Source organism: Salmo salar, chromosome 21 (assembly GCF_965601325.2).
Source record: "Salmo salar chromosome 21, fSalSal1, whole genome shotgun sequence".
Lineage (NCBI taxonomy): Eukaryota > Metazoa > Chordata > Actinopteri > Salmoniformes > Salmonidae > Salmo > Salmo salar.
In genome coordinates this window covers 58,210,001-58,234,005 of record NC_138311.1, presented here as the reverse complement: position 1 = coordinate 58,234,005, position 24,005 = coordinate 58,210,001, and the positions used below count along the sequence as shown (strand labels likewise).

At 44.5% G+C, this 24,005-nt stretch overlaps 1 protein-coding gene across 1 annotated transcript in view; it reads left to right on the top strand.

The window, feature by feature from the left end:
* The window catches only part of myo10l3 (myosin X, like 3), a 188,515-nt gene that overhangs the window by 36,056 nt on the left and 128,454 nt on the right, over window positions 1–24,005 (top strand). Inside the window, 1 exon segment of the mRNA XM_082967263.1 lies at window positions 18,350–18,508. Coding sequence (XP_082823389.1) covers window positions 18,350–18,508 — 159 coding nt within the window.

Here is a 24,005-nt window from a genome sequence, read left to right as displayed (position 1 = left end):
CTCCACCTACAGTAGTTAGTTAGTTAGTTACTTAGTTAGTTACAATCATGGGACTGGCTCCACCTACAGTAGTTAGTTAGTTACAGTCATGGGACTGGCTCCACCTACAGTAGATAGTTAGTTAGTTAGTTAGTTAGTTACAGTCATGGGACTGGCTCCACCTACAGTAGTTAGTTAGTTAGTTAGTTACAGTCATGGGACTGGCTCCACCTACAGTAGATAGTTAGTTAGTTACAGTCATGGGACTGGCTCCACCTACAGTAGTTAGTTAGTTAGTTACAGTCATGGGACTGGCTCCACCTACAGTAGTTAGTTAGTTAGTTACAGTCATGGGACTGGCTCCACCTACAGTAGTTAGTTATCAGTCATGGGACTGGCTCCTCCTACAGTAGTTAGTTACAGTCATGGGACTGGCTCCACCTACAGTAGTAGTTAGTTAGTTACAGTCATGGGACTGGCTCCACCTACAGTAGTTAGTTAGTTAGTTACAGTCATGGGACTGGCTCCACCTACAGTAGTTAGTTAGTTAGTTAGTTAGTTACAGTCATGGGACTGGCTCCACCTACAGTAGTTAGTTAGTTAGTTACAGTCATGGGACTGGCTCCACCTACAGTAGTTAGGTAGTTAGTTAGTTAGTTACAGTCATGGGACTGGCTCCACCTACAGTAGTTAGTTAGTTAGTTAGTTAGTTACAGTCATGGGACTGGCTCCACCTACAGTAGTTAGTGTAGTTAGTTACAGTCATGGGACTGGCTCCACCTACAGTAGTTAGTTAGTTAGTTACAGTCATGGGACTGGCTCCACCTACAGTAGTTAGTTAGTTACAGTCATGGGACTGGCTCCACCTACAGTAGTTAGTTAGTTAGTTACAGTCATGGGACTGGCTCCACCTACAGTAGTTAGTTAGTTAGTTAGTTAGTTACAGTCATGGGACTGGCTCCACCTACAGTAGTTAGTTAGTTACAGTCATGGGACTGGCTCCACCTACAGTAGTTAGTTAGTTACAGTCATGGGACTGGCTCCTCCTACAGTAGTTAGTTACAGTCATGGGACTGGCTCCACCTACAGTAGATAGTTAGTTAGTTACAGTCATGGGACTGGCTCCACCTACAGTAGATAGTTAGTTAGTTACAGTCATGGGACTGGCTCCACCTACAGTAGTTAGTTAGTTAGTTACAGTCATGGGACTGGCTCCACCTACAGTAGTTAGTTAGTTAGTTACAGTCATGGGACTGGCTCCACCTACAGTAGTTAGTTAGTTACAGTCATGGGACTGGCTCCACCTACAGTAGTTAGTTAGTTAGTTAGTTAGTTAGTTACAGTCATGGGACTGGCTCCACCTACAGTAGTTAGTTAGTTAGTTAGTTACAGTCATGGGACTGGCTCCACCTACAGTAGTTAGTTATTAGTTAGTTACAGTCATGGGACTGGCTCCACCTACAGTAGTATAGTTAGTTAGTTACAGTCATGGGACTGGCTCCACCTACAGTAGTTAGTTAGTTAGTAGTTAGTTAGTTATTACAGTCATGGGACTGGCTCCACCTACAGTAGTTAGTTAGTTAGTTAGTTACAGTCATGGGACTGGCTCCACCTACAGTAGTTAGTTAGTTACAGTCATGGGACTGTTTCCACCTACAGTAGTTAGTTAGTTACAGTCATGGGACTGGCTCCTCCTACAGTAGTTAGTTAGTTAGTTACAGTCATGGGACTGGCTCCACCTACAGTAGTTAGTTAGTTAGTTAGTTACAGTCATGGGACTGGCTCCACCTACAGTAGTTAGTTAGTTAGTTAGTTACAGTCATGGGACTGGCTCCACCTACAGTAGTTAGTTAGTTAGGTAGTTAGTTAGTTACAGTCATGGGACTGGCTCCACCTACAGTAGTTAGTTAGTTACAGTCATGGGACTGGCTCCACCTACAGTAGTAGTTAGTTACAGTCATGGGACTGGCTCCACCTACAGTAGTTAGTTAGTTAGTTACAGTCATGGGACTGGCTCCACCTACAGTAGTTAGTTAGTTAGTTACAGTCATGGGACTGGCTCCTCCTACAGTAGATAGTTAGTTAGTTACAGTCATGGGACTGGCTCCACCTACAGTAGTTAGTTAGTTAGTTACAGTCATGGGACTGGCTCCACCTACAGTAGTTAGTTAGTTAGTTAGTTACAGTCATGGGACTGGCTCCACCTACAGTAGTTAGTTAGTTAGTGTAGTTACAGTCATGGGACTGGCTCCACCTACAGTAGTTAGTTAGTTACAGTCATGGGACTGGCTCCACCTACAGTAGATAGTTAGTTAGTTAGTTAGTTAGTTAGTTAGTTAGTTACAGTCATGGGACTGGCTCCACCTACAGTAGTTAGTTAGTTAGTTAGTTACAGTCATGGGACTGGCTCCACCTACAGTAGATAGTTAGTTAGTTACAGTCATGGGACTGGCTCCACCTACAGTAGATAGTTAGGTAGTTAGTTAGTTAGTTAGTTAGTTACAGTCATGGGACTGGCTCCACCTACAGTAGATAGTTAGTTAGTTACAGTCATGGGACTGGCTCCACCTACAGTAGTAGTTAGTTAGTTACAGTCATGGGACTGGCTCCACCTACAGTAGTTAGTTAGTTAGTTACAGTCATGGGACTGGCTCCACCTACAGTAGTTAGTTAGTTAGTTACAGTCATGGGACTGGCTCCACCTACAGTAGTTAGTTAGTTAGTTAGTTACAGTCATGGGACTGGCTCCACCTACAGTAGTTAGTAGTTAGTTAGTTAGTTACAGTCATGGGACTGGCTCCACCTACAGTAGTTAGTTAGTTAGTTAGTTAGTTACAGTCATGGGACTGGCTCCACCTACAGTAGTTAGTTAGTTAGTTACAGTCATGGGACTGGCTCCACCTACAGTAGTTAGTTAGTTAGTTACAGTCATGGGACTGGCTCCACCTACAGTAGTTAGTTAGTTAGTTACAGTCATGGGACTGGCTCCACCTACAGTAGATAGTTAGTTAGTTACAGTCATGGGACTGGCTCCACCTACAGTAGTTAGTTAGTTAGTTACAGTCATGGGACTGGCTCCACCTACAGTAGTTAGTTAGTTAGTTACAGTCATGGGACTGGCTCCACCTACAGTAGATAGTTAGTTAGTTACAGTCATGGGACTGGCTCCACCTACAGTAGATAGTTAGTTAGTTACAGTCATGGGACTGGCTCCACCTACAGTAGTTAGTTATTAGTTAGTTACAGTCATGGGACTGGCTCCACCTACAGTAGTTAGTTAGTTAGTTAGTTACAGTCATGGGACTGGCTCCACCTACAGTAGTTAGTTAGTGAGTTACAGTCATGGGACTGGCTCCACCTACAGTAGATAGTTAGTTAGTTACAGTCATGGGACTGGCTCCACCTACAGTAGTTAGTTAGTTAGTTACAGTCATGGGACTGGCTCCACCTACAGTAGTTAGTTAGTTAGTTAGTTACAGTCATGGGACTGGCTCCACCTACAGTAGTTAGTTAGTTAGTTACAGTCATGGGACTGGCTCCACCTACAGTAGATAGTTAGTTAGTTACAGTCATGGGACTGGCTCCACCTACAGTAGTTAGTTAGTTAGTTAGTATATAGTCATGGGACTGGCTCCACCTACAGTAGTTAGTTAGTTAGTTAGTTACAGTCATGGGACTGGCTCCACCTACAGTAGTTAGTTACAGTCATGGGACTGGCTCCACCTACAGTAGATAGTTAGTTAGTTACAGTCATGGGACTGGCTCCACCTACAGTAGTTAGTTAGTTAGTTACAGTCATGGGACTGGCTCCACCTACAGTAGTTAGTTAGTTACAGTCATGGGACTGGCTCCACCTACAGTAGTTAGTTAGTTAGTTACAGTCATGGGACTGGCTCCACCTACAGTAGTTAGTTAGTTAGTTAGTAACAGTCATGGGACTGGCTCCACCTACAGTAGTTAGTTAGTTAGTTAGTTACAGTCATGGGACTGGCTCCACCTACAGTAGTTAGTTAGTTAGGTAGTTAGTTAGTTAGTTACAGTCATGGGACTGGCTCCACCTACAGTAGTTAGTTAGTTAGTTACAGTCATGGGACTGGCTCCACCTACAGTAGTTAGTTAGTTACAGTCATGGGACTGGCTCCACCTACAGTAGTTAGTATAGTTACAGTCATGGGACTGGCTCCTCCTACAGTAGTTAGTTACAGTCATGGGACTGGCTCCTCCTACAGTAGATAGTTAGTTAGTTACAGTCATGGGACTGGCTCCACCTACAGTAGATAGTTAGTTAGTTAGTTAGTTACAGTCATGGGACTGGCTCCACCTACAGTAGTAGTAGTTAGTTAGTTAGTTAGCAGTCATGGGACTGGCTCCACCTACAGTAGTAGTAGTTAGTTATTAGTTAGTTACAGTCATGGGACTGGCTCCACCTACAGTAGTTAGTTAGTTAGTTAGTTACAGTCATGGGACTGGCTCCACCTACAGTAGATAGTTAGGTAGTTAGTTAGTTAGTTAGTTACAGTCATGGGACTGGCTCCACCTACAGTAGTTAGTTAGTTAGTTAGTTAGTTAGTTACAGTCATGGGACTGGCTCCACCTACAGTAGTTAGTTACAGTCATGGGACTGGCTCCACCTACAGTAGTTAGTTAGTTAGTTAGTTAGTTACAGTCATGGGACTGGCTCCACCTACAGTAGTTAGTTAGTTAGTTAGTTACAGTAATGGGACTGGCTCCACCTACAGTAGTTAGTTAGTTAGTTAGTTCCAGTCATGGGACTGGCTCCACCTACAGTAGATAGTTAGTTAGTTACAGTCATGGGACTGGCTCCACCTACAGTAGATAGTTAGTTAGTTAGTTACAGTCATGGGACTGGCTCCACCTACAGTAGTTAGTTAGTTAGTTACAGTCATGGGACTGGCTCCACCTACAGTAGTTAGGTAGTTAGTTAGTTACAGTCATGGGACTGGCTCCACCTACAGTAGATAGTTAGTTAGTTAGTTAGTTAGTTAGTTAGTTACAGTCATGGGACTGGCTCCACCTACAGTAGTTAGTTAGTTAGTTAGTTACAGTCATGGGACTGGCTCCACCTACAGTAGTTAGTTAGTAAGTTAGTTACAGTCATGGGACTGGCTCCACCTACAGTAGTTAGTTAGTTAGTTAGTTACAGTCATGGGACTGGCTCCACCTACAGTAGTTAGTTAGTTAGTTACAGTCATGGGACTGGCTCCACCTACAGTAGTTAGGTAGTTAGTTAGTTACAGTCATGGGACTGGCTCCACCTACAGTAGATAGTTAGTTAGTTAGTTAGTTAGTTAGTTAGTTACAGTCATGGGACTGGCTCCACCTACAGTAGTTAGTTAGTTAGTTAGTTACAGTCATGGGACTGGCTCCACCTACAGTAGTTAGTTAGTAAGTTAGTTACAGTCATGGGACTGGCTCCACCTACAGTAGTTAGTTAGTTAGTTAGTTACAGTCATGGGACTGGCTCCACCTACAGTAGTTAGTTAGTTAGTTAGTTAGTTACAGTCATGGGACTGGCTCCACCTACAGTAGTTAGTTAGTTAGGTAGTTAGTTAGTTAGTTACAGTCATGGGACTGGCTCCACCTACAGTAGTTAGTTAGTTACAGTCATGGGACTGGCTCCACCTACAGTAGTTAGTTAGTTACAGTCATGGGACTGGCTCCACCTACAGTAGTTAGTTACAGTCATGGGACTGGCAACTCCTACAGTAGTTAGTTACAGTCATGGGACTGGCTCCACCTACAGTAGATAGTTAGTTAGTTAGTTAGTTAGTTACAGTCATGGGACTGGCTCCACCTACAGTAGTTAGTTAGTTACAGTCATGGGACTGGCTCCACCTACAGTAGTTAGTTAGTTAGTTAGTTACTTAGTTAGTTACAGTCATGGGACTGGCTCCACCTACAATAGTTAGTTAGTTAGTTACTTAGTTAGTTAAAGTCATGGGACTGGCTCCACCTACAGTAGTTAGTTAGTTACAGTCATGGGACTGGCTCCACCTACAGTAGATAGTTAGTTAGTTAGTTACAGTCATGGGACTGGCTCCTCCTACAGTAGTTAGTTAGTTAGTTACAGTCATGGGACTGGCTCCACCTACAGTAGTTAGTTAGTTAGTTAGTTAGTTACAGTCATGGGACTGGCTCCACCTACAGTAGTTCGTTAGTTAGGTAGTTAGTTAGTTAGTTACAGTCATGGGACTGGCTCCACCTACAGTAGTTAGTTAGTTAGTTACAGTCATGGGACTGGCTCCACCTACAGTAGTTAGTTAGTTACAGTCATGGGACTGGCTCCACCTACAGTAGTTAGTTAGTTACAGTCATGGGACTGGCTCCACCTACAGTAGTTAGTTAGTTAGTTACAGTCATGGGACTGGCTCCTCCTACAGTAGTTAGTTACAGTCATGGGACTGGCTCCACCTACAGTAGATAGTTAGTAAGTTACAGTCATGGGACTGGCTCCACCTACAGTAGATAGTTAGTTAGTTACAGTCATGGGACTGGCTCCACCTACTGTAGTTAGTTAGTTAGTTAGTAACAGTCATGGGACTGGCTCCACCTACAGTAGTTAGTTAGTTAGTTACTTAGTTAGTTACAGTCATGGGACTGGCTCCACCTACAGTAGTTAGTTAGTTAGGTAGTTAGTTAGTTACAGTTATGGGACTGGCTCCACCTACAGTAGTTAGTTAGTTAGTTACAGTCATGGGACTGGCTCCACCTACAGTAGTTAGTTAGTTACAGTCATGGGACTGGCTCCACCTACAGTAGTTAGTTAGTTAGTTAGTTACAGTCATGGGACTGGCTCCTCCTACAGTAGTTAGTTACAGTCATGGGACTGGCTCCACCTACAGTAGATAGTTAGTTAGTTACAGTCATGGGACTGGCTCCACCTACAGTAGTTAGTTAGTTAGTTAGTTACTTAGTTAGTTACAGTCATGGGACTGGCTCCACCTACAGTAGTTAGTTAGTTAGTTAGTTAGTTAGTTACAGTCATGGGACTGGCTCCACCTACAGTAGATAGTTAGTTAGTTAGTTACAGTCATGGGACTGGCTCCTCCTACAGTAGGTAGTTAGTTAGTTAGTTACAGTCATGGGACTGGCTCCACCTACAGTAGTTAGTTAGTTAGTTAGTTAGTTACAGTCATGGGACTGGCTCCACCTACAGTAGATAGTTAGTTAGTTACAGTCATGGGACTGGCTCCACCTACAGTAGTTAGTTAGTTAGTTAGTTACAGTCATGGGACTGGCTCCACCTACAGTAGATAGTTAGTTAGTTAGTTAGTTAGTTAGTTACAGTCATGGGACTGGCTCCACCTACAGTAGTTAGTTAGTTAGTTAGTTAGTTACAGTCATGGGACTGACTCCACCTACAGTAGTTAGTTAGTTAGTTAGTTACAGTAATGGGACTGGCTCCACCTACAGTAGTTAGTTAGTTAGTTAGTTCCAGTCATGGGACTGGCTCCACCTACAGTAGATAGTTAGTTAGTTACAGTCATGGGACTGGCTCCCCCTACAGTAGATAGTTAGTTAGTTACAGTCATGGGACTGGCTCCACCTACAGTAGTTAGTTAGTTAGTTAGTTACAGTCATGGGACTGGCTCCACCTACAGTAGTTAGTTAGTTAGTTACAGTCATGGGACTGGCTCCACCTACAGTAGTTAGGTAGTTAGTTAGTTACAGTCATGGGACTGGCTCCACCTACAGTAGATAGTTAGTTAGTTAGTTACAGTCATGGGACTGGCTCCACCTACAGTAGTTAGTTAGTTAGTTAGTTACAGTCATGGGACTGGCTCCACCTACAGTAGTTAGTTAGTTAGTTAGTTACAGTCATGGGACTGGCTCCACCTACAGTAGTTAGTTAGTTACAGTCATGGGACTGGCTCCACCTACAGTAGTTAGTTAGTTAGTTAGTTACAGTCATGGGACTGGTTTCACCTACAGTAGTTAGTTAGTTAGGTAGTTAGTTAGTTAGTTACAGTCATGGGACTGGCTCCACCTACAGTAGTTAGTTAGTTACAGTCATGGGACTGGCTCCACCTACAGTAGTTAGTTAGTTACAGTCATGGGACTGGCTCCACCTACAGTAGTTAGTTAGTTAGTTACAGTCATGGGACTGGCTCCTCCTACAGTAGTAAGTTACAGTCATGGGACTGGCAACTCCTACAGTAGTTAGTTACAGTCATGGGACTGGCTCCACCTACAGTAGATAGTTAGTTAGTTAGTTAGTTAGTTACAGTCATGGGACTGGCTCCACCTACAGTAGTTAGTTAGTTACAGTCATGGGACTGGCTCCACCTACAGTAGTTAGTTACTTAGTTAGTTACAGTCATGGGACTGGCTCCACCTACAGTAGTTAGTTAGTTACTTAGTTAGTTAAAGTCATGGGACTGGCTCCACCTACAGTAGTTAGTTAGTTAGTTAGTTACAGTCATGGGACTGGCTCCACCTACAGTAGATAGTTAGTTAGTTAGTTAGTTAGTTAGTTACAGTCATGGGACTGGCTCCACCTACAGTAGTTAGTTAGTTAGTTAGTTAGTTAGTTAGTTAGTTAGTTAGTTACAGTCATGGGACTGGCTCCACCTACAGTAGTTAGTTAGTTAGGTAGTTAGTTAGTTAGTTACAGTCATGGGACTGGCTCCACCTACAGTAGTTAGTTAGTTAGTTACAGTCATGGGACTGGCTCCACCTACAGTAGTTAGTTAGTTACAGTCATGGGACTGGCTCCACCTACAGTAGTTAGTTAGTTAGTTACAGTCATGGGACTGGCTCCTCCTACAGTAGTTAGTTACAGTCATGGGACTGGCTCCACCTACAGTAGATAGTTAGTAAGTTACAGTCATGGGACTGGCTCCACCTACAGTAGATAGTTAGTTAGTTACAGTCATGGGACTGGCTCCACCTACAGTAGTTAGTTAGTTAGTCAGTAACAGTCATGGGACTGGCTCCACCTACATTAGTTAGTTAGTTAGTTAGTTACTTAGTTAGTTACAGTCATGGGACTGGCTCCACCTACAGTAGTTAGTTAGTTAGTTAGTTACAGTCATGGGACTGGCTCCACCTACAGTAGTTAGTTAGTTACAGTCATGGGACTGGCTCCACCTACAGTAGTTAGTTAGTTAGTTAGTTACAGTCATGGGACTGGCTCCTCCTACAGTAGTTAGTTACAGTCATGGGACTGGCTCCACCTACATTAGATAGTTAGTTAGTTACAGTCATGGGACTGGCTCCACCTACAGTAGATAGTTAGTTAGTTACAGTCATGGGACTGGCTCCACCTACAGTAGATAGTTAGTTAGTTACAGTCATGGGACTGGCTCCACCTACAGTAGTTAGTTAGTTAGTTACTTAGTTAGTTACAGTCATGGGACTGGCTCCACCTACAGTAGTTAGTTAGTTAGTTAGTTAGTTAGTTAGTTAGTTAGTTAGTTAGTTACAGTCATGGGACTGGCTCCACCTACAGTAGTTAGTTAGTTAGTTAGTTACAGTCATGGGACTGGCTCCTCCTACAGTAGTTAGTTAGTTAGTTAGTTACAGTCATGGGACTGGCTCCACCTACAGTAGTTAGTTAGTTAGTTACAGTCATGGGACTGGCTCCACCTACAGTAGATAGTTAGTTAGTTACAGTCATGGGACTGGCTCCACCTACAGTAGATAGTTAGTTAGTTACAGTCATGGGACTGGCTCCACCTACAGTAGTTAGTTAGTTAGTTACAGTCATGGGACTGGCTCCACCTACAGTAGTTAGTTAGTTAGTTAGTTAGTTAGTTAGTTAGTTAGTTAGTTACAGTCATGGGACTGGCTCCACCTACAGTAGTTAGTTACAGTCATGGGACTGGCTCCACCTACAGTAGTTAGTTAGTTAGTTAGTTACAGTCATGGGACTGGCTCCACCTACAGTAGTTACTTAGTTAGTTAGTTAGTTAGTTAGTTAGTTAGTTAGTTAGTTAGTTAGTTACAGTCATGGGACTGGCTCCACCTACAGTAGTTAGTTAGTTAGTTACAGTCATGGGACTGGCTCCACCTACAGTAGTTAGTTAGTTAGTTACAGTCATGGGACTGGCTCCACCTACAGTAGTTAGTTAGTTAGTTACAGTCATGGGACTGGCTCCACCTACAGTAGTTAGTTAGTTAGTTACAGTCATGGGACTGGCTCCACCTACAGTAGTTAGTTAGTTAGTTAGTTACAGTCATGGGACTGGCTCCACCTACAGTAGTTAGTTAGTTAGTTAGTTACAGTCATGGGACTGGCTCCACCTACAGTAGTTAGTTAGTTAGTTAGTTACAGTCATGGGACTGGCTCCACCTACAGTAGTTAGTTAGTTCGTTACAGTCATGGGACTGGCTCCACCTACAGTAGTTAGTTAGTTAGTTACAGTCATGGGACTGGCTCCACCTACAGTAGATAGTTAGTTAGTTAGTTAGTTACAGTCATGGGACTGGCTCCACCTACAGTAGTTAGTTAGTTAGTTACAGTCATGGGACTGGCTCCACCTACAGTAGTTAGTTACAGTCATGGGACTGGCTCCACCTACAGTAGTTAGTTAGTTAGTTAGTTAGTTACAGTCATGGGACTGGCTCCACCTACAGTAGTTAGTTAGTTAGTTAGTTACAGTAATGGGACTGGCTCCACCTACAGTAGTTAGTTAGTTAGTTAGTTCCAGTCATGGGACTGGCTCCACCTACAGTAGATAGTTAGTTAGTTACAGTCATGGGACTGGCTCCACCTACAGTAGATAGTTAGTTAGTTACAGTCATGGGACTGGCTCCACCTACAGTAGATAGTTAGTTAGTTAGTTACAGTCATGGGACTGGCTCCACCTACAGTAGTTAGTTAGTTACAGTCATGGGACTGGCTCCACCTACAGTAGTTAGTTAGTTAGTTACAGTCATGGGAATGGCTCCACCTACAGTAGTTAGTTAGTTAGTTACAGTTATGGGAATGGCTCCACCTACACTAGTTAGTTAGTTAGTTAGTTACAGTCATGGGACTGGCTCCACCTACAGTAGTTAGTTAGTTAGTTAGTTACAGTCATGGGACTGGCTCCACCTACAGTAGTTAGTTAGTTAGTTAGTTACAGTCATGGGACTGGCTCCACCTACAGTAGTTAGTTAGTTAGTTAGTTAGTTACAGTCATGGGACTGGCTCCACCTACAGTAGTTAGGTAGTTAGTTAGTTACAGTCATGGGACTGGCTCCACCTACAGTAGTTAGGTAGTTAGTTAGTTACAGTCATGGGACTGGCTCCACCTACAGTAGTTAGTTAGTTAGTTAGTTAGTTACAGTCATGGGACTGGCTCCACCTACAGTAGTTAGTATATAATACAGGCCCAGGGGTTAGATTTAAGGTTAGATTTAAGGTTAAGGTTAGGGTTAAGGTTAGGGTTAAGGTTAGGGTTAGGGGATATAATTTCTCCACCTACAGTAGGTAGTGTATAATGCAGGCCCAGGGGTTAAGGTTAAGGTTAGGGTTAGGGTTAAGGTTAGGGGATATAATTGCCCATCATATTATTGTTGCTTCATTTGACGTTATGTTCATTTAACAGACTCTCTCATCCAGAGCAACTTAGAGTATTAAGTGAGTGTATATATACTGGTTCCCCAGTCCTGTCCGGTCCAGCGACGGTGGGTTTGTGCCCATAGGCGACGTTGTTGCCAGTGATGTCTGGTGAGGACCTGCCTTACAACAGGCCTACAAGCCCTCAGTCCAGCCTCTCTCAGCCTATTGCGGACAGTCTGAGCACTGATGGAGGGATTGTGCGTTCCTGGTGTAACTCAGGCAGTTGTTGTTGCCATCCCGTACCTGTCTCGCAGGTGTGATGTTCGGATGTACCGATCCTGTGCAGGTGTTGTTACACGTGGTCTGCCACTGTGAGGACGATCAGCTGTCCGTCCTGTCAGCCTGTAGCGCTGTCTTAGGCGTCTCACAGTACGGACATTGCAATTTATTTCCCTGGCCACATCTGCAGTCCTCATGTCTCCTTGCAGCATGCCTAAGGCACGTTCACACAGATGAGCAGGGACCCTGGGCATCTTTCTTTTGGTGTTTTTCAGAGTCAGTAGAAAGGCCTCTTTAGTGTCCTAGGTTTTCATAACTGTGACCTTAATTGCCTACCGTCTGTAAGCTGTTAGTGTCTTAACGACCGTTCCACAGGTGCATGTTCATTAATTGTTTATGGTTCATTGAACAAGCATGGGAAACAGTGTTTAAACCCTTTACAATGAAGATCTGTGAAGTTACTTGGATTTTTACGAATTATCTTTGAAAGACAGGGTCCTGAAAAAGGGGATGTTACTTTTTTTGGCTGAGTTTAGCAGTAGCACAATGACTGGAATTCTATGGGAACAGCTAGCATGCTAGTGTGTGCGGGTCTGTTTTTGTTTTGGGGGTCTGTGTTGTAATTAAATTCAGTGGTTTTATTTGCATGGGAAACATATTTTAACATGAACAAATCAAGTGAAATAACAATCGCAAATGAACAGTTAACATTAAAACCTTTTACTGCAGTGGGTTAAATCAGGGTCACAGTGTTTCTTCAGCAAATCTACTTTGAAACGGAAGTACACACCTCGAACACGGTTATGGGCTTAAAGAAGAAGGCACCTGGACCATGTCAGATATACAGTTTAAATGTTTTACATTTGGAGTTTGCGTCCTAATATTACACGTTATATACATAGTATAGCAAAATCATTTGACATAGAAACACTGGATTTTTTTTTTTTTACTAATTATGAAAAATAGAATTAACATTTCCACACACGAGGCCACTTATTTAACAGGTCAGTTTAGAACAAATTGTTATTTACAATGATGACCTACCAAAAGGCCTCCTGCGGGGACGGGGGCCTGGGAGTAAAAATACAAAATAAATACAATATAAATATAGGACGGTAGAATCACAGCATGGTAGAATCACAGCATGGCAGATTCACAGCATGGTAGAATCACAGCATGGTAGAATCGCAGCATGGTAGAAACACAGCATGGTAGAATCACAGCATGGTAGAAACACAGCATGGTAGAATCACAGCATGGTAGAATCACAGCATGGTAGAATCACAGCATGGTAGAATCACAGCATGGTAGAATCACAGCATGGTAGAAACACAGCATGGTAGAAACACAGCATGGTAGAATCACAGCATGGTAGAATCACAGCATGGTAGAATCACAGCATGGTAGAAACGCAGCATGGTAGCAGCGCAGCATGGCAGCATCGCAGCATGGCAGCATCGCAGCATGGTAGCATCGCAGCATGGCAGCAGCGCAGCATGGCAGCAACGCAGCATGGCAGCAGCACAGCATGGCAGCAGCACAGCATGGCAGAAACATTATTGAGCCCAGACAACAGCACAAAGGGGCAAGAAGGTAGAGACAACAATACATCACGCAAAGCAGCCACAACTGTCAGTAAGAGTGTCCATGTTTGAGTCTTTGAATGAAGAGATTGAGAAGGTAATTTGACTGCAGGAAAGGGCTATACACACATGTTAAATGATTAACTATATACAAAAACAAACTCAGAAGTTAGTGTATCGGTCCAGACCTATACAGGCCGTCGCTCTATACGCTCTAAATAAAATATAAAATAGCCTAGAAATGAAGATAAAATGGCTCAGACTAATTCAACTACTCACACCTTACAGAACTAGCTGGCTCCACTAGGGCCTGTTCAGCTCCCCGCTAGGGCCTGTTCAGCTCCACTAGGGCCTGTTCAGCTCCCCGCTAGGGCCTGTTCAGCTCCACTAGGGCCTGTTCAGCTCCACTAGGGCCTGTTCAGCTCCACTAGGGCCTGTTCAGCTCCCCGCTAGGGCCTGTTCAGCTCCCCGCTAGGGCCTGTTCAGCTCCCCGCTAGGGCCTGTTCAGCTCCCCGCTAGGGCCTGTTCAGCTCCCCGCTAGGGCCTGTTCAGCTCCCCGCTAGGGCCTGTTCAGCTCCCCGCTAGGGCCTGTTCAGCTCCACTAGGGCCTGTTCAGCTCCCCGCTAGGGCCTGTTCAGCTCCCCGCTAGGGCCTGTTCAGCTCCCCGCTAGGGCCTGTTCAGCTCCCCGCTAGGGCCTGTTCAGCTCCCCGCTAGGGCCTGTTCAGCTCCCCGCTAGGGCCTGTTCAGCTCCTCTAGGGCCTGTTCAGCTCCTCTAGGGCCTGTTCAGCTCCCCGCTAGGGCCTGTTCAGCTCCCCGCTAGGGCCTGTTCAGCTCCCCGCTAGGGCCTGTTCAGCTCCCCGCTAGGGCCTGTTCAGCTCCCCGCTAGGGCCTGTTCAGCTCCCCCGCTAGGGCCTGTTCAGCTCCCCCGCTAGGGCCTGTTCAGCTCCCCCGCTAGGGCCTGTTCAGCTCCCCCACTAGGGCCTGTTCAGCTCCCCCACTAGGGCCTGTTCAGCTCCCCCACTAGGGCCTGTTCAGCTCCCCCACTAGGGCCTGTTCAGCTCCCCCACTAGGGCCTGTTCAGCTCCCCCACTAGGGCCTGTTCAGCTCCCCCACTAGGGCCTGTTCAGCTCCCCCACTAGGGCCTGTTCAGCTCCCCCACTAGGGCCTGTTCAGCTCCCCCACTAGGGCCTGTTCAGCTCCCCCACTAGGGCCTGTTCAGCTCCCCGCTAGGGCCTGTTCAGCTCCCCCACTAGGGCCTGTTCAGCTCCCCCACTAGGGCCTGTTCAGCTCCCCGTAGGGCCTGTTCAGCTCCCCGCTAGGGCCTGTTCAGCTCCCCGCTAGGGCCTGTTCAGCTCCCCGCTAGGGCCTGTTCAGCTCCCCGCTAGGGCCTGTTCAGCTCCCCGCTAGGGCCTGTTCAGCTCCCCGCTAGGGCCTGTTCAGCTCCGCTAGGGCCTGTTCAGCTCCGCTAGGGCCTGTTCAGCTCCCCGCTAGGGCCTGTTCAGCTCCCCGCTAGGGCCTGTTCAGCTCCCCGCTAGGGCCTGTTCAGCTCCCCGCTAGGGCCTGTTCAGCTCCCCGCTAGGGCCTGTTCAGGAGGCTGAGTGCAATGTCTTTCAGGGTGGTCTTGTACAGGTGTGTACCTGGTCGTAGAGCGGTCCAAATCCAGTATGGGGTGATGATTCAGGTAAACATTGGGTTTTGAAGCACAGTCACAGGAAATGCTTGCGTTCACTCGCTGTATGATGGCAGGATGAAAGTATTTTTGTGGTAGCAGGGTGGAGATGACCACTCGTGTGTGGTGTGTGTGTGTGTGTGTGTGTGTGTGTGTGTGTGTGTGTGTGTGTGTGTGTGTGTGTGTGTGTGTGTGTGTGTGTGTGTGTGTGTTAGGGGAAAGTGGAAGAAGCGTTTTCAATCACTCCCTTGGGTGCTGTGGCCACCCTTTCCTAGTCGGTCCTCTGACAACAGCTTTAAGGGCACGCCTATTGTTTGGGCACAATAGTTTTACCACTCTGTTTCCTCATTCATGTATTTCCCATTTCAGTCTATAAGGAGTACAATCTGTGGCTTGTGTGTGTCCTCAGTGGGGGTTATTGGGGGTTGGGTGGGGGTCTGATGGTTCCTGTCTTGTCTGTCCTGCCTGTAGTCTGGGTCTGCAGAGGTCCCGTGTGGCTCAGTTGGTAGAGCATGGTGTTTGCAACGCCAGGGTTGTGGGTTCGATTCCCACGGGGGACCAGTACGGAGAAGGAAAAAAAAAAATGTATGAAATGTATGCATTCACTACTGTAAGTCGCTCTGGATAAGAGCGTCTGCTAAAAATGACTAAAATGTTTTTTTTTTTTTAAATGATGTAAAAATACAGAGGGCTGTTCTGTTGACTTATCCTGGGGGATGGCCAGATCTCATGAGTTCTTCTTTGTCACGTCTCAGCTTTTACCCATCCTCCTTCAGCTGGGCTGTTTTTTTTTTTCTTCTTCCCCCTCCCAGAGTGCAGATATTCATCTCCATCTGTCCGTGTCTGGTTGAGGGGGTGTTGTGCTGGTGTTGAAATGCTGTTGGACGTCTACCATCTCCAGCTGGCTGTATCCCTCATGTGAATGCTTCTTCTTGTATTGTTTTAGTGAAGGCTCAGGATTTTCTGGGTCTCTGTGTTTTTTTTGGGGGTTGGATAGGTTTCTCAATAATTTCTTTCTTAGGTTTTTTGTGTTCTTCGTCAAATCATTTGTCATTGTTGTTCATTTTCTTAGGTTGTCTGCTTGACATTTTTTTTGGGGGGGGGGGATTTGATAGGGAAATGCAGTGCATTCGGGAAGTATTCAAACCCCTTGACCTTTTCCACATTTTGTTAGGTTACAGCCTAATTAAAAAAATGTATTAAATACTTTTTTCCCCCTCATCAACCTACACACAATACCCCATAATAACAAAGCAAGACAGGTTTTTAGATTTTTGTTTTTTGCAAATGTAGTAAAAATGAACGTACTTTATTGACATCAGTATTCAGACCCTTTGCTATGAGACTCTAAATTGAGCTCAGGTTGCATCCTGTTTCCATTCATCATCCTTGAGTAGTTTCTACAACTTGATTGGATTCAACTTGTAGTAAATTCAATTGATTGGTCAGGGAGGTGACCAATAACCCAATGGTCACTCTGACAGAGGTCCAGAGTTCCTCTGTGGAGATGATTGTCCTTCTGGAAGGTTCTCCCATCTCTGCAGCACTCCACCAATCAGGCCTTTATGGTAGAGTACCCAGACGGAAGCCACTCCTCAGTAAAAGGCACATAACAGCCTGCTTGGAGTTTACCAAAAGGCACCTAAAGGACTGTCAGACCATGAGAAACAAGATTCTCTGGTCTCATGAAACCAAGATTGAACTCTTTGGCCTGAATGCCAAGCGTCACCTTGATGAAAACCTGCTCCAGACTGGGGCGAAGGTTCACCTTCTAACAGGACAATGACCCTAAGCACACAGCCAAGACAACGCAGGAGTGGCTTCAGGTCAAGTCTCTGAATGTCCTTGAGTGGCCCGGACTTGAACCCGATCGAACATCTCTGGAGAGACCTGAAAATAGCTCTGCAGCGACACTCCCCATCCAACCAGACAGAGCTTGAGAGGATCTGGAGAGAAGAATGGGAGAAACTCCCCAAATACATCTGTGCCAAGCTTGTCGACCAAGATTTTTTGTTGTCGGACACAGCCCTTGTGTGTGCACGTTTTGTGTTCTGTATTCAGTTTGACTTCTCCTGCAGGGCTCCATTGATTTTTTTCCCCCCCCATACAGCTGGGTCTGTCTGCTCCCTCTGCCCCTCCCCACCCACATGCATATTCATTAGCTCCAGGCTGAACAAAGCTCCGTCGTGGTTTCTTCATACTCACAGCACCCAGCAGCCTCTCACGCTGCCTCAGATACCTACAGCTACACTGTATGGTAGTGGAGATGTTTCCATCAGATCCCTGAGGGGTTTGTTCATCTGTTGCTGCCTCAGATACCTACAGCCACACTGTATGGTAAGTGGAGATGTTTCCATCAGATCCCTGAGTGGGTTGTTCATCTGTTGCTGCCTCTATTGTCCTGACTCCCCACCTAGCCGCTATTGTCATGGATAACACAATGATAACACATTTCCTGATTTATTACATTTATGTAAGTGTTGTGTTGGGCACACCATTACTGTAACTGATGTTACTGACTACTGATAGTTTCCACTTTCTTTCTTTCCTATTTGTCAAACCTTTCTACTCCTCAACTCTAAGTTCAGGATATTGTCCAGTTACTTATAACTGTGTAGCATAACGATGGACACCAACTCATTAACAAAGATCTGAACTATTTTATTTAACCTTTTATTTAACCTTTATTTAACCTTTATTTAACTAGGCAAGTCAGTTGAGAATAAAATCTTATATTGCAATGACGGCCTACACCGGCCAAACCCGGACAACGCCCGGACAACGCTGGGCCAATTGTGCACCGCCCTATGGGACGCCCAATCGCGTCCGGTTGTGATGCAGCCTGGAATCGAACCAGGGTGTCTGTAGTGATGCCATTACAGAAATGTATAGCTCTCTCCTTTTATTCTCTCTCTGTCCATCTTGGAATCCAGTCTTCTACCAGTTCCACTGGCTGACCGGGTAAGGAGTTTGTCCAGGGAATATACCAAGGCTGATGTACAAGACCGCCTGTGCTGCGCGTACACTATGGAGACAGGCTGAGGAGAGAGTTGGACAGGGAGGGAAGGGAGGCTGAGGAGAGAGTTGGACAGGGAGGGAAGGGAGGCTGAGGAGAGAGTTGGACAGGGAGGGAAGGGAGGCTGAGGAGAGAGTTGGACAGGGAGGGAAGGGAGGCTGAGGAGAGAGTTGGACAGGGAGGGAAGGGAGGACTTGTCTCAGGTGATGTACCTGTAGCAGTAAAGCTAACTAACTACCTGTTGTCTCTCTGTATCTCAGGTGATGTGCCTGCAGCAGTAAAGCTAACTACCTGTTGTCTCTCTGTATCTCAGGTGATGTGCCTGCAGCAGGGGGAGCTGAGCAGAGACAAGGTGTTTCCTATGCATCCCACCAGTATTAATGGAGTAGAGGACATGTCTACTCTGGCAGAACTACATGAAGCTGCCATCATGTACAACCTTTACCTGCGCTACCAGACGGACTGCATCTATGTAAGACACTGTTATAGTCTAACCCTACCAGACATTATCTACTGTATGTAAGACACTGTTATAGTCCAACCCTACCAGACAGACATTATCTACTGTATGTAAGACACTGTTATAGTCCAACCCTACCAGACAGACATTATCTACTGTATGTAAGACACTGTTATAGTCCAACCCTACCAGACAGACATTATCTACTGTATGTAAGACACTGTTATAGTCCAACCCTACCAGACATTATCTACTGTATGTAAGACACTGTTATAGTCCAACCCTACCAGACATTATCTACTGTATGTAAGACACTGTTATAGTCCAACCCTACCAGACAGACATTATCTACTGTATGTAAGACACTGTTATAGTCCAACCCTACCAGACATTATCTACTGTATGTAAGACACTGTTATAGTCTAACCCTACCAGACAGACATTATCTACTGTATGTAAGACACTGTTATAGTCTAACCCTACCAGACATTATCTACTGTATGTAAGACACTGTTATAGTCCAACCCTACCAGACAGACATTATCTACTGTATGTAAGACACTGTTATAGTCCAACCCTACCAGACAGACATTATCTACTGTATGTAAGACACTGTTATAGTCCAACCCTACCAGACATTATCTACTGTATGTAAGACACTGTTATAGTCCAACCCTACCAGACATTATCTACTGTATGTAAGACACTGTTATAGTCCAACCCTACCAGACATGATCTACTGTATGTAAGACACTGTTATAGTCTAACCCTACCAGACAGACATTATCTACTGTATGTAAGACACTGTTATAGTCCAACCCTACCAGACATTATCTACTGTATGTAAGACACTGTTATAGTCTAACCCTACCAGACATTATCTACTGTATGTAAGACACTGTTATAGTCTAACCCTACCAGACATTATCTACTGTATGTAAGACACTGTTATAGTCTAACCCTACCAGACATTATCTACTGTATGTAAGACACTGTTATAGTCCAACCCTACCAGACATGATCTACTGTATGTAAGACACTGTTATAGTCTAACCCTACCAGACATTATCTACTGTATGTAAGACACTGTTATAGTCCAACCCTACCAGACATTATCTACTGTATGTAAGACACTGTTATAGTCCAACCCTACCAGACATTATCTACTGTATGTAAGACACTGTTATAGTCTAACCCTACCAGACAGACATTATCTACTGTATGTAAGACACTGTTATAGTCTAACCATACCAGACATTATCTACTGTATGTAAGACACTGTTATAGTCTAACCCTACCAGACATTATCTACTGTATGTAAGACACTGTTATAGTCTAACCCTACCAGACATTATCTACTGTATGTAAGACACTGTTATAGTCCAACCCTACCAGACATTATCTACTGTATGAAAGACACTGTTATAGTCCAACCCTACCAGACATTATCTACTGTATGTAAGACACTGTTATAGTCCAACCCTACCAGACATTATCTACTGTATGTAAGACACTGTTATAGTCCAACCCTACCAGACATTATCTACTGTATGTAAGACACTGTTATAGTCCAACCCTACCAGACAGACATTATCTACTGTATGTAAGACACTGTTATAGTCCAACCCTACCAGACATTATCTACTGTATGTAAGACACTGTTATAGTCTAACCCTACCAGACATTATCTACTGTATGTAAGACACTGTTATAGTCCAACCCTACCAGACATTATCTACTGTATGTAAGACACTGTTATAGTCTAACCCTACCAGACAGACATTATCTACTGTATGTAAGACACTGTTATAGTCCAACCCTACCAGACAGACATTATCTACTGTATGTAAGACACTGTTATAGTCTAACCCTACCAGACATTATCTACTGTATGTAAGACACTGTTATAGTCTAACCCTACCAGACATTATCTACTGTATGTAAGACACTGTTATAGTCTTACCCTACCAGACATTATCTACTGTATGCAAGACACTGTTATAGTCTAACCCTACCAGACATTATCTACTGTATGTAAGACACTGTTATAGTCTAACCCTACCAGACAGACATGATCTACTGTATGTAAGACACTGTTATAGTCTAACCCTACCAGACAGACATGATCTACTGTATGTAAGACACTGTTATAGTCCAACCCTACCAGACATTATCTACTGTATGCAAGACACTGTTATAGTCTAACCCTACCAGACATTATCTACTGTATGTAAGACACTGTTATAGTCTAACCCTACCAGACAGACATGATCTACTGTATGTAAGACACTGTTATAGTCTAACCCTACCAGACATTATCTACTGTATGTAAGACACTGTTATAGTCTAACCCTACCAGACATTATCTACTGTATGTAAGACACTGTTATAATCCAACCCTACCAGACATTATCTACTGTATGTAAGACACTGTTATAGTCTAACCCTACCAGACATTATCTACTGTATGTAAGACACTGTTATAGTACAACCCTACCAGACAGACATTATCTACTGTATGTAAGACACTGTTATAGTCTAACCCTACCAGACAGACATTATCTACTGTATGTAAGACACTGATATAGTCCAACCCTACCAGACATTATCTACTGTATGTAAGACACTGTTATAGTCTAACCCTACCAGACATTATCTACTGTATGTAAGACACTGTTATAGTCCAACCCTACCAGACATTATCTACTGTATGTAAGACACTGTTATAGTCCAACCCTACCAGACATGATCTACTGTATGTAAGACACTGTTATAGTCTAACCCTACCAGACATTATCTACTGTATGTAAGACACTGTTATAGTCCAACCCTACCAGACAGGCATTATCTACTGTATGTAAGACACTGTTATAGTCTAACCCTACCAGACATTATCTACTGTATGTAAGACACTGTTATAGTCCAACCCTACCAGACATTATCTACTGTATGTAAGACACTGTTATAGTCCAACCCTACCAGACATTATCTACTGTATGTAAGACACTGTTATAGTCCAACCCTACCAGACATTATCTACTGTATGTAAGACACTGTTATAGTCTAACCCTACCAGACAGACATTATCTACTGTATGTAAGACACTGTTATAGTCTAACCCTACCAGACATTACCTACTGTATGTAAGACACTGTTATAGTACAACCCTACCAGACAGACATTATCTACTGTATGTAAGACACTGTTATAGTCTAACCCTACCAGACAGACATTATCTACTGTATGTAAGACACTGTTATAGTCCAACCCTACCAGACATTATCTACTGTATGTAAGACACTGTTATAGTCCAACCCTACCAGACATTATCTACTGTATGTAAGACACTGTTATAGTCCAACCCTACCAGACAGGCATTATCTACTGTATGTAAGACACTGTTATAGTCCAACCCTACCAGACAGGCATTATCTACTGTATGTAAGACACTGTTATGGTCTAACCCTACCAGACAGACATTATCTACTGTATGTAAGACACTGTTATAGTCTAACCCTACCAGACAGACATGATCTACTGTATGTAAGACACTGTTATAGTCCAACCCTACCAGACAGGCATTATCTACTGTATGTAAGACACTGTTATGGTCTAACCCTACCAGACAGACATTATCTACTGTATGTAAGACACTGTTATAGTCTAACCCTACCAGACAGACATGATCTACTGTATGTAAGACACTGTTATAGTCTAACCCTACCAGACATTATCTACTGTATGTAAGACACTGTTATAGTCCAACCCTACCAGACATTATCTACTGTATGTAAGACACTGTTATAGTCCAACCCTACCAGACATTATCTACTGTATGTAAGACACTGTTATAGTCTAACTTTACCAGACATTATCTACTGTATGTAAGACACTGTTATAGTCTAACCCTACCAGACAGACATTATCCTAATGTTTGGTATATACTCTCTGTGTGTTCTGTATACTGGTTCAGGTAATCTATATAATAACAATTATAGTGGGCGTCCTGAGTGGTGCAGTGGTCTAAGGCATTGCATCGCTAGCTGTGCCACTAGAGATTCTGGGTTCGAGTCCAGGCTCTGTCGCAGCCGGCCGCGACCGGGAGACACATGGGGCGGCGTACGATTTTGGCCCCCAGCGTCGTCCGGTTGAGTAGAGGGTTTTGCCGGCAGGGATGTCCTTGTCCCGTCGCTTTCTAGCGACTCCTGTGGCGGGCCGGGCGCAGTGCACTCTGACACGGTCCGCCAGGTGTTTCCTCGGACACAGTGGGGCAAGAAGCAGTGCGGCCTGGAGGACGTACGGGAGGAGTTGCAGCGATGAGACATGACTGTAATTACTAATTGGACACCACGAAATTGGGGAGGGAAAAAAATGTTTAAAAATAAATATATAAAAACAATTAAGATTTGTTCACAGCTTTTGCTCATTTGCATAGTTAATTGTTTATTTCATTTTACATTTTACATTTTAGTCATTTTAGCAGATGCTCTTATCCAGAGCGACTTACAGTAGTGAATGCATACATTTCATTTTTATTTTCTCTCCGTACTGGTCCCCCCGTGGGAATCGAACCAACAACCCTGGTTGTTGCAAACACCATGCTCTACCAACTGAGCCACACGGGACCACTACTCTTAAAAAGCCCTAGTTTCTGTCAGACCCACTGCATCATTTTTAAATTCTTCCTTCAGATTTGTCCATCAGCAGTCTCAGAAAACAGGTGTAGCGAAGGAAATGTTTTGTCTTCGTTATGGACATGAATGGGTTAAGTAAGAGAACTGGGCCATCGCTTGGTCAGCCCCCCCCCCCCCCCGTGTTAGAAAGTATTTGAGCTGGTCTTTGTACAATTCAATCATTTACACAATATCCAATATTGTTTGGTTTTACATAACCATGTTTAAATGTAACTTTCACTAGGCTGTGTGTAGACTGAGTGCAATGACTGACCCCCCCCCCAAAAACACATTTTACCGAGGCTGCTGGGTAATAACACAAGAAGTCAGTATTGATAATCCTTCCTTTGTTTTCCTCTCCTCCATCCCCCTTCCTCTATCCTCCCCTGTCTCCTCTCCTCTATCCTCCCCTGTCTCCTCTCCTCTATCCTCCCCTGTCTCCTCTCCTCTATCCTCCCCTGTCTCCTCTTCTCCTCTATCCTCCCCTGTCTCCTCTTCTCCTCTATCCTCCCCTGTCTCCTCTTCTCCTCTATCCTCCCTGTCTCGTCTCCTCTATCCTCCCCTGTCTCTTCTCCTCTATCCTCCCCTGTCTCCTCTCCTCTATCCTCCCCGGTCTCCTCTCCTCTATCCTCCCCGGTCTCCTCTCCTCCATCCTCCCTCTGTCTCCTCTTCTCCTCTATCCTCCTCTGTCTCCTCTTCTCCTCTAGCCTCCTCTGTCTCCTCCTCTCCTCTATCCTCCCCTGTCTCCTCTTCTCCTCTATCCTCCTCTGTCTCCTCTTCTCCTCTATCCTCCTCTGTCTCCTCCTCTCCTCTATCCTCCCCTGTCTCCTCTTCTC